The sequence below is a fragment of the Lissotriton helveticus genome, chromosome 7 (assembly GCF_964261635.1).
Source record: "Lissotriton helveticus chromosome 7, aLisHel1.1, whole genome shotgun sequence".
NCBI classification, from domain to species: domain Eukaryota; kingdom Metazoa; phylum Chordata; class Amphibia; order Caudata; family Salamandridae; genus Lissotriton; species Lissotriton helveticus.
Genome location: NC_136068.1, coordinates 21,818,052 through 21,829,505, shown reverse-complemented (window position 1 = coordinate 21,829,505; position 11,454 = coordinate 21,818,052). Strand labels below are relative to the sequence as shown.

General features: G+C 47.7%; 1 protein-coding gene across 1 annotated transcript in view; it reads right to left on the bottom strand.

Annotated features, from left to right (window-relative positions):
* Positions 1-1,840: 1,840 nt before the first annotated feature.
* LOC144768892 (uncharacterized) overlaps positions 1,841-11,454 on the bottom strand; it is a 195,605-nt gene continuing 185,991 nt past the window's right edge. The window contains exon 5 of the mRNA XM_078652906.1: positions 1,841-1,912. Coding sequence (XP_078509032.1) covers positions 1,841-1,912 — 72 coding nt within the window. The remainder of the gene's footprint in view (positions 1,913-11,454) is intronic.

Below are 11,454 nucleotides of genomic sequence, written 5' to 3'. Positions count from 1 at the left end.
CCAGCCCCAGTAGGAAGACTCTGAAGCGCTGGGGTACCACCAGCACACGGGCTGACCCAGGCTCAGCAACCTTCGGCTCGCTATACAGGAGACCATTCCTCCCAATAGATCCAATGTGACCCAGACTGATCACCTGCTGCCTGGCTTGCAGCCTGCTGCCGCAAGCCCTCAAGAGAAGGGCATTCTCTCTGCTCCTTGTAGAATTCCTCCCAGGAGGGTCCTCATTCTTGCTGCCAATGGGTCAGCTCAGGCAGGTCCCCCAGTTCAGCTACTTGTTCCCCGGTAGGCTCCAGGGCATCCCCCTCAGGGTCTACCTCCTCCTGGGCCGTGAGAACTTCAGGGGCCGGATTCCCGCACCCCCTGCCACTTCTCTCCAAGGCAAGATCCCGGGCCTCCCTCTCAGGCTCCAGGTCCTCTTGAGCACCCCTACTGGCTGCCATTTACCGGGTGGTCACACACGCCCAGTCAGGCAGACCCACCATCCTCAGGTGAGTACTCTTCAGCACCTTCTTCCAAGGTGAGCGCTCCAATTCGTTTCCCAACAAACAGTCAACAGGCATGGCGGGCCTCACAGCTACCGGAAGAGTACCAGAGACCCCCCCCCCCCCACTCAAAGGGAACCTGAGCCATTGGGCAATGACTCTCTGTGTTGTCGGCGTTAACAACTCGGCAGAATGCACGTGGGACAACCTGCTCTTGAGACACCAGGTGACACCTGACAGCTGTCACATTGGCTCCTGTGTCTCTAAGAGCCTCCACCTTTTGACCATTGATGGTCACCCACTGCCCATATTTTTTAGTGTTGTTGGGCAATTGGTTCTCTGGGACCACCTCACAGTCTCCTAAAGAGACAAGGGACATCTCTGCGGGCCCCCACCCACCTTGGACTTCTACCTCTTCCCCAAAGGCTACACTAGCCATCTGCCGGGGTGGAGCAACGGTGTGTGCTGGTTTACCAAACAGGCAGCACCTGGATCATTCGCCTTATGACCCAGGTCCCCACATCTGTAACATTTCAGGGGTCCCTGTGGAACAGGATTACCTTTGGGACCACAGGCTTTTTGTCAGGGGGAGGCTGGGAACCTTTCCCTTTGTTCCCTTGGGAATTACTTTGGGGCACTCTGCAGGACTCCCTCTGTTTACCCTCCCCCCCCCCACTGTTCTGCTGGGGACCCTGCCCACCTTTGGCTGAGTCTCCCATGTGACCCTTATGGACCCTGGTATTGACCCAGCGGTCCGCCTCCTCAGCAAGCTTCCTAGGGTTAGTCAGCTTGCTATCAATCAGGTGCTGGCGCAGCTCTGGAGAACATTTATCAGACAAGTGCTCCCATGCAATCAAATCCAAGAGACCTTAAAAATCATTAACTTTGCTGCCCTTTACCCAACAATGCTCTGCAAAAGAAAGTGACATACTCTACCCAGGTACTACCTTTGCGTTTTAAATGTGAGTGAATCACGTACTCTCGTGAAAATGCTTCTGGGATATTATCTCATCTCGCAAAGGAGGGCGGTTAGAAAATAGCCGTATTCTTTTCTTCATAGAAGTCAGAAATAACAAAGAATCAAAAATTTGCTAGCATTCAAGCCAAGAATTTTCAATTCTATTAAGGACATAGAGGCGAGGATTATGATATCTCTTTCTTTACTGTATAAAACTCAGCAGCCCAAAAAAACATTCAATTAGTTATAACAAACTACATTGTCCATGATGCTTTGCAATAGTAATGCCTCCTTGGCCCTCTAAAGAACCCTGAGCCCAATCCCATCATCCTCTTTCTTTGCTTGAACTGCAACAGTCCATATATCAACAATAACTGAAGAAAATCCTCCAACATGGAAGTTAATACGGAACCAAGATCCATTTTGTAATCTTCAACTGGAGGAACTTCTTATTCAGACTTCTTGTCTGCACCTAGGAAAAAATAAACAACACGTAATATCTGTGTATCAAAATCCTCATCATCTCATTAAGCACGGGTGGGTAATATGAACAATAACCTTGTACATAGCCGGGTGGGATAATCCTCGCCTCCGTGTCCTTAATAGAATTAAAAATTCTTGGCGCGAATGCTAGCAAATTTTTGATTCTATTACAGGACTGGAGGCTTCGGATTATGCTAGTTTAACGCTTGATTAAAGACAACAGATGTTATGTCTCCCACCGGCTTATAATAAAATTGTTTATATGTCGATTCTGCAGACCAATCAGTACAATGCATAATATCTTGAATGTTAGAACCTTACATGTAAGACTTAGATGCCATGGCACCTCGTACTGAATGTGCCCCAAATTTCTGAATGTCAATACCAGCCTCTTTCATAATATAGCGAAGCCATCTGGCAATAGTCCCTGCCGACACCGGCTTAAATGGTTTCTGTACTGCAAGGAGCAGTTGAATAGATCCCTCAGGTCTCAACAACCTAGTACATTCCTCGTATTCCTCTAAACAATTCACAACACATAATTTCTGATTGCTTGGAAAAGCATTACATGTCACATGTCTAGATAGAGTTTTCGTACGACCTGTGATAGTAAAAGAAACTCCCTCCTGAGTAAATACTCTACCTGTAAGTTTCAATGATGTACATCAGTTGAACGCCTGCATTCTGAAAGCCATAGAAGCATTGCCAGCTTGGCAAACAACTGTTTCCGGGATGGAAGATTATTCACCAGCCAGTTATTAAATAAGGAGATAACAAGTGAGATGTCCCATAAGCCAGAGTAGTTGGGTTTAGGTGGGTTTGCCACCTGTATACCCTTAAGAAGCTTACATATCAGTGGATGCATACCATTACCAATAGGTTTTCCATCCACCTGATTATGTCCCGCCGAGATGGCCGACCTAAAATTATTTACCGACCGGTATGCCAAACCCTCGGCCGCTTTATCCGAAAGAAAATTTACAACATGGTGTAGGTCTGCCCCCACGGGATCCAAGTGTTGTTCCAGGCACCAATCCATCCAGCCCTTCCAGGCTGAAGAGTACCACTTCCTAGTTGACGGAGCCCAAGCTTGCTTGATGAAAGCTGAAGCTGTCTCCGAAAATCCTGGCATTTCCCACTGTTGCCGGAAAGCCGACATACCATCAGGGACAGTCTCTCCTCTATGATCAAAGGATGCTGTTCCCTGTGAGGTCCCAGAAGTAGGAACTCCAACCACGGAAGCATCCTGGGGAGGTCGCAGCTCATCTCTAGTAACACAGGGAACCAGGGCTGCGGCCTCCACAGGGGTGTCACCAGTATCACCTCCACCTGTTGCTTGAAAATGTGTAACCTCACCCTGGGAATTAACAGGAACGGCGGGAACGCATAGTTCAATGCTCCCGACCAGTTTTGAAGGAAGGCATTGGTTGCTTTTGCCGCTGGGTACTGAAGAAGAACTGAGGAGCGTGAAAGCTGGCAGTTCAACCGGGACGCAAACAAGTCCGCCTGACACTGACCCCAAAGGTTCAGTAACTATTGAAACACTGTCGGACGTAGTCGCCAATCGCTGTAATCCCTGAGATGTCTCGAAATCCAGTCCGCCACTAGGTTGGACTGCCCCGGAATATACTCCGCAATCAAAGTGATCTGTCGCTGCAGGCAATATTGGCAAAAATCCTTGGCAATCTCCACTAGAAGAGATGACTTCATTCCCCCCAACTTGTTTATGTGCCTGACAGCTGAAATGTTGTCCATCCGAAGAAGGATGCAACACGAAGTCTGTTTGGGGGACAGAGTCCTAACCGCAAAAGAATCCGCTAGGAGCTCTAGACAATTTATGTGTAACGACAGCTCTTGGGGCGACCATCGACCGCCTGTGGAGATATCTCCGCAGCGCAAACGCAACCCCAACGAAAGGCGTCTGATTCGATGACTACCTCGGGTTGAGATCCGAAAATGGCTCTTCCATTCCACGCTTCCACGTGACCCAGCCACCACTGCATTTCGTCTCTCACCTCCTGAGTTAGCGGAACCACGTCCATGTAAGAGAGACCCTTCTGTAAATGTTGGATCTTGAGCCTCTGTAATGCAGTGGTTCTGGGAAGATCGCTTGGGTGGATGACGTTAGCAGGCCCACTATTCTGGCAATAGGTCTGAGAGACACCTGCTGTTTGCTGAGAAGTGACATAATCTCTTTCCTGACATCCTTCAACTTCGATTTGGGAAGGCTCAATTGAGCCGACTGAGAGTCTATCACAAACCACTGAAATTCCGTCCTCTGTGCCAGAATTAGTGCAGACTTGGCGTGATTAATCACAAAGCCCAGACTCTGCAATAGGGACATTGCCATTTGAAGATGGTTAGCCCCCAATTCCGGGCTCTGCGCCATGATTAGGATGTCATCCACGTAAATATTCATGCACACTACTTGCTCCCGCAGGTGGGCCACTACCGGCTTCATCAACTTGGTGAAGCACCATGGAGCCGAGGAAAGCCAGAAAGAAGGGGCTGAATACTCGTACCACCGACCTTTCCATTGCAATTGCAGGAAACGGCGGTGAGGTGGAAAAATGGGAATGGACAGGTAGGCATCTTTGAGGTCCAGCCTGACCATCCAGTCTCCTTGCTTCAGTAGATCCGTCACAAAATGTATCCCTATGACCTATCCTTGAGTTTCCAAGAGAACCTCAAGCCAGAAGATTTCAACCCCTCAACGTCCACAGAAGATATTTTACAAGCTGCTTAGTCCTCACATAACACTCTTAGGACCAAGATGATGGAGCGTGGCTAGATATTAGTTTCCTGTGCCAAGCCCTCAGGAATGCAGTAGATAGAGCGATTGAGGCAGATGGATGTATCTCAAGCCTAAAGGGCCTAAAGACCAAACAAGCAAAGGTACCACAGCTGATGAACACAACAAAGAACCTGGAAAAATTAGGGAAGGGTGCACAATGATGTGAAATAACATGTGCTCTGTGGGACTCCAGGTAGGGGTTGAAGTCATACAGTCAGAGAATTGACTCAGTGAGCTGTGTTGTTCGAGGACTGCCTGGCGACTTCTGTATGGTCCTATATCACCCTTGTAGGACTTGCAGTCCAAGCGTGCAATATGTCCAAAATCTTTTGAAGCTGATCTCAGGAGGAGGCATCACCATCACACATGCAGGTCTGCCTCTCCCCTTGCTGCATGGGACGCTGTGTTGTTTGGGGGCTGGATGTTGAATTTCTGTTTGGTTCAAATTCAGTCCCAGGTTGCAACGTGCCCAAAATCTTTTGCAGCTGCTCTCAGGGGGAGGCAGGGCCTTCGTGCATTTAGCGCAAACTCTCCCCTCACTGTGCAGGACATGCACATCTGTGCCTGGGCAAAGCCCGGGCCAAGTCTGGGCCTGTCCTGCACCCATCAGCATCAGGAAGAGGCAGGCGAAGTCATAACCCTTGGTTCTAACTTTGGTAAGGAGAGGAGCTTGTCGTGGGGGAGGACTTACCTGATGGCCTGATTACTTACTTTAGAACTTGATGACTGTGGAAGTGGGATTATCTTGTTTATTTAGTCAGCTCTCTTACCTTGTTTCAAAGTCCTAGCTGTTAATTTACATCCTTTCATGGCTACACCCTTAGAGGCTACTAGTATCACGCCCGGGTTGGCTGCTGTTGTGGGGGCTTGTTTTGTACTACTGGAGTCCAGCTGAGAAGGGTTATCCTCCATTTGTGTGTGGAACCAGGGGGTCTCAATTGTACTTAAGGGTGCTACAAACATGGGGAAAAAGAAAGGGTCTTCAACCTAATTGCCACCCCTGCCAGCTGCCCTTGTGTTTACACTACAGAGGGATTCCTAAATTGAGCGGTAGGGTTAATATCTAAAGAAATTGAGCTGGGTGAATGAAGGCTATCTTTGTCCAGGGATAGCCTCTCCATACCCATTTGTTGTTTGCCCTCCTCTAGCAGGGCTCCTGGGTCGCCTCATCAGGGCAATCAGAGCAAATGACAGGGGGTAGTTAGACAGGGTCACACTCAGCCCCCCACCACTTCATCCCTGGTGGCTAGCCCTAGACACAAGTGAAAAAGGAAGGGTTGCCTCGCAACTCAAAATAATCATTCCAAGGTTAATGCGTCAGCTCAAATTGACCCTTACCCATCTGTGTAGAGGGAGGCCAATCCCCAGTAAGTAGTTGCTAACTGAACTTAATACATTTCTGATTAAGAATCGTGACCCCATTCTGGCTAGTTTCACCCCCTTCATGGCAGGATGTGGGAGATTCTGACTCATATAAGTTTGGGGAGGGGGTCGCACCAGGAGCAGAGCCTACCTATGGTAGAGTAGAGGTCCACCAACCTTATCCATCCTGTCACAGACCCCAACATCAGAGGTGAGCCCGGTGTGATGGTTCCTCTCTGAATTTTCCTGGGTTGAAGAGCTTGACAGAGGCTTCCGTAGTATAGTTGCCTGTCCCCCCTGTGCGGTCTCAAGTAAACTGGACAGTTTACGTACCCTGCCCCCCTCCATTAATCCTGGTGCTGTGCTCAGTCTACTGCTGACTCCCTATGTTGCCATGCTAGGCAATTTTACTCTCCGCCCCACCTTCTTTGGTGAAACCTTCATAGAGCTCAAAGACACGCTGGTGCACTGGCTAAAGTAACATACTCAGCGAGGCTGGGGGCTGTGGAATCTGTCATTATGGCCTGTAAAGTGAGTTAGGTGGACTCAGACAGGTCACTATGGTCAGAGGATTGTGTGGTGGTTAATTTTAACAATCCCGGATTGTGGCTGATATACTGTCAGCCCTACCTCACTGAAGATATGTGTCCCGCCCCGTATAGTTGCCCTCCCCTTGGGATATTTCTATAGGCCTGAAAGGGTTGGTCACCTCCGGTTCCGGTGGGCGGGGCTCCCCCACTGAGCACATGGCTGGCTTCTAGGCACTCCCCTCTCTGGTGTGCTACAACTAGATTTGCTCCTCTGAGTGCAGTGGAGTCATGCACTTGACACAGCTCTCATGACCCCCTTCGTTGCCCCCGGCCCTGCCTACGTCTTCAGCAGCCACTTTACAACCTTCGATAGGATGGACACTCCTGTCATGGAATATTGTTGGACTTTTCTGCTAAGTTTACTAACCCTCGATGACTACAGTTGGTAAGAGCTGTCAAATTATCTGCCTCCAAGCACCTTGGGAGGTCTAGAATATTCATTTCTAGAAGGTTTCTCTAACTACTTTATACCAGCAGAGCCCTTGGAGCAGGGAGGGCTCTGGAGACTGATCACATCTGTTGCAGTTGAGCTGAGTGAATATATCTGTGACCTCTGCTGGGAGGCCGAGATGATGCAGAGGTTGATGTCATTCCCAAATTCCCCTCTATTAGTTTAAATTAACTTCCATGATGTTGGGGGGAGGGCGACACTTGTTATGGGCACTTGTGTCCACCGGCTTGATTTGGCTCTTAAGACACTGTGGGGGAGGGTAACTGGGAGGGAACTAATCTAGCTCGCAGGGGACTTTATTTGTCTTCTCTTCGACTTTGTCCTCTCTAAGGTGGGTCTCAAGCCTGGTGCTTTCCTGGACTCACATAATCTGGTATTTACTCGGGACAAGTTAGTAAATTTCCCCAAATCCACAATTGTTCCGACGATCAAGGGGAGGAGTTGTATGTCGATCATTGATTTAAGTTTTTGTTTCAGCTCCTTTATTTTTGCTTACTTTTACTTTTAATATTATTCACTGCCACTCTTTAGTGATCACAATCCTGTGCCCCTATATTTGGATGTTCCTACGGCTCCATGGACACTGTGAAAGGAGGTGTCAATTGGTACCTTTTTGCCAGGGTTCAAGATTTAGGGCCTCATAATGAGGCCTTGCATCACTTTTACGCCGCCGGTGCGTCACTTTTTGTGACGCACCAGTGGCGTAAAAAATGCACCTTGTTGCGCCATATTTACAAAGTGACGCATATAGGTAGATGCGTCACTTTGTAAACCCCTGCGCCACATTATACCTGCGCCAGGTATAATGTATGCAAGGGGGGGGCGTTCTGACGCAAGAAAGGGTCATAGAAGTGACGCAGTGAAATCTATGAGATTTCCCTGCGTCACTTCTAGGACGCCAATGCGTCAAAATCTCACGCCTGCCTCACAGCAGGCGTAAGACTGACGCAGGCCCTTTCAGATGGGGCTTGGCCCATGTGAAAGGACACATTGCTGGAGTTGCGTCACTTTTGTGACACACTCCAGCAATGCGTCACTTTTGCGCCATACAGATACGCCAGAAATACTGACGTAGCTGTAAATCCTTGCGCCATGATGCGTCATACTGTAAATATGACGCAACATTGGTGTCGCAAGGAGGGCGCAGTGAAAAGTGACGCATCGGTATTTTCACGCAGTGACGCGTCACTTTTCATAAATGAGGCCCAAGGAGCTTATCTCTTTGCTAAGTGTGCGCAGGAGTTTCCCACTTGCCTGGGTATAGATGCTGGAGGAAGAGAGATCCTCCAAGCTTTTGATTTTATTGCTCTGGGCGTTCTTAGTCTATTCACAATAAGTACCCTCAGCAGTGTGGCCTCCAACATCCAAAGTGGTTTTCAGGATGTAGGAGGGCTTATAAGCAAGCTCTTGATGCATGCAAGTCCATCCTGTGGGAGACAGCCTGGGGGGAGCTATCTCAGGGGTGTGACAGAGGGGGCAGTTCACTTTTTTAGTAGGAAGGATTGGCAGAAGTAGGGAGAGATTTGACTGTCGGTGAAACAAGTTCATTATTGAAGATCCAACGTGATATGAAAACAACGGCTCAAACTATTGGTCATGTGCAGATAAAGCAGAATCTGTATCAGCCAGGGTTGTTGCAGGGATTCTGCTTAGAAACAGAACTATGCCTGGGGCCACAGAACACCAGTGTGTTGGAAGTGAATCACCATACCACATCAGTACCTCTGAGCCCAAATCAAGACTAGCTCATAGTGCCGCACCTGCCCTCCCAACCTTTACAGAGTAACAGGTAGTTTGGCACCCCAGAACACACACTCTAGACCCTTACAGGGATCCCGGTGGAAGGCAACCACCTTTCATTAGCTCACTCATAAGTATCCACAATGCAAAGAAAAGAGACACGAATAAAGCTTACAATATTTATTGAAACTATTGTGCTCTATTTTGCAATAGATGCTCTGCAATCAAAAGTCAAAAATGTGATTAGCATAATTAACAAACTGTTTACAATGAAAAGGCCTGGAATATTGGAAGACAGTTGCGCCTAAACCTACTCTCACTATAGAAGCACAGTGATATATTAGAGATCTCTGGGACTTGTGATGGGACCCCATCCCTGGCTTACGTAGGGAGTTGTTTTACATCTCAGGCAGTAGAGCTATTTCATGTGTCAGGGACTTTGCTTTGTCTGAATGTGTCCTCTCTGTTTTTAAAATAACAAATTTAGATTTATATGATAAGATTTATCCGACCACAGAGCAAATAAAGCACAGTTTATTTCAACCTTTTAAGAAATGTTCTTTCAAATACCAGCAGAAGAACTGAATAATAAAACATGTGCAGTCTATTTCTAAAATAAATGTGTAGCACAAAAACAAGCCTGTTCAAGCAAAGGCAGCAGACAACCTTTAAGAAATACACAGCAGGGGTATTCAGCGTATCAGAGAGGGTCGTGCATAGTATCAGCAGTAGGAGGTATTCAGTGTATCAGAGAGCGTTGTACATAGTATCAGCCGTAGGAGATGTTCAGTGTATCAGAGAGGGTCATGCATAGTATCAGCCATAGAAGGAATGCAGTGTATCAGGGGGTGATGCATAGTACGAAGTATTCCGTTCATCAGAGGGGATCAGGTGCACACATGTGGAATTCAGTTCTGGGTCTGTGAAGAAGAAACAAAAGAGAGCATGAAGACACTTCTCAGCCTAGGGTTGGGGTTAGTCAGGAGCTTAGAACAACATTATAGGGTGCACATGTTCTTTAGCAATAAATGAACCATATTGTGATAGGAAGGCCCAGCTTCCCTGTAAACACCAAGTGCCTGCAAGGGTTAAACACATGGCATTAAATTCTTAACCTTGTGTCCTTGTAGTTTGAGTGGAAGTGAGGGGAAGTATCGACAATAGAGACACTGTCCCATTTTTTTAGACTCTACCTGTCCAAAGTGTTGGTTTGAGTACTTGTGTAGTTAGACTGCTTGTTCTGCAGGCAAAATACCCCCTTCCCAGGAGTTTGAGAGGATGCAATATCCTGGGTGGCCTCATTATTTTACCTTTTTTTGTGCTACATCAGCTATGTACACATTTGAATTTCTGGGGGTTTTATTGGGATTTCATGCTCAATAAAACTCCTGAAGGTGTCTATATTTCCCTCTATTATTGGTTAACGGCCACATGCTTCAACATAATGCATTGTGATTCCAAAAAAGCGATTTTTAAGGAATTGCTAGTTAGGAATCGCAATTCCTTATGCATGTAGGAATAGCAAAATAGATTGTGATTCCTAAACATTACTGTGAGTAGTGAGCCGGGTATATGCTGTCCTTGGGCACCTTGCACCAGTGCAGACAATCCTTATGAAGATTTAGGAGATCTCAGAAAACCTTAGAAACTCTCTGAGTGGTAGCTGTGGAAAGCAACCTTCAGGCTTAGTTCAGAGTGTAAAGCAGCTTGTTTTACCAGAATTCAACCTTATTGTATAGATTAAATGAGAAGAGAACCACACGTAGTATTTATAAAAATATGTATTTATTATGTAACACTATCTAGTATGTTACAGTATCTCCCACACGGACATAGACACAAAGCACACAATACTTAAGCAAATAAATCCCAGTAAATAGCACTAATACACAGTGGGGCCCAGGGGGGACCAAACTATATACTAAGAAAGTGATATAAGAACCACGACTTGAGTCAGAACAATGTCGAGAAGACCACCGCATGCCGCAGAACCCCTCCACCATGCCAGGCCGCAGCGGCCCGGGCAGCGTCTGCCCAGGCACCACCCTCCCCTCGCTGCCCCCACCCCTGCAAAGTAATGAATACACCAGAGGAAAGGAATCGGAACGGGGAAAGGTGCCACCCGGCCCCCCAGAGGAGAAACCACCCTCCCCTTGCTGCCCCACCCTAACAAAGAAATACACCCCACGGGAAAAAATGCATTCAAATGCGGGTGAAGGAGCCGCCTGGGGGGAGCACTTACTCGTAACCTTTGGACTGGAAACATGTGTGCACCCCGCCATTTTGGGACCGCCTCCTGTTGTCGCTCTTGTCCTTGGTCCACCATCTTGCAAAACAGCAGCCATTCTACTGCCCTCACTTGGTGCTGTGACTGCGTCCCCCCTCCGACCCCACTTGATGGAACTCTGCTCTCCTGGTTTTTTGGGTCTTGACCTGAGAAAATCTACTATTTGTATGACTCTAACCACTGGTATATGTAGTAGACCTTTGTACTCTACCATTCCTATGTGACTCTTAGGGGCAGATTTATGTTAACTGGCACATCCCCAGGGATGCGCCAGTTAATGTGCGCCACAGTGCGCCACAGCTCCGCC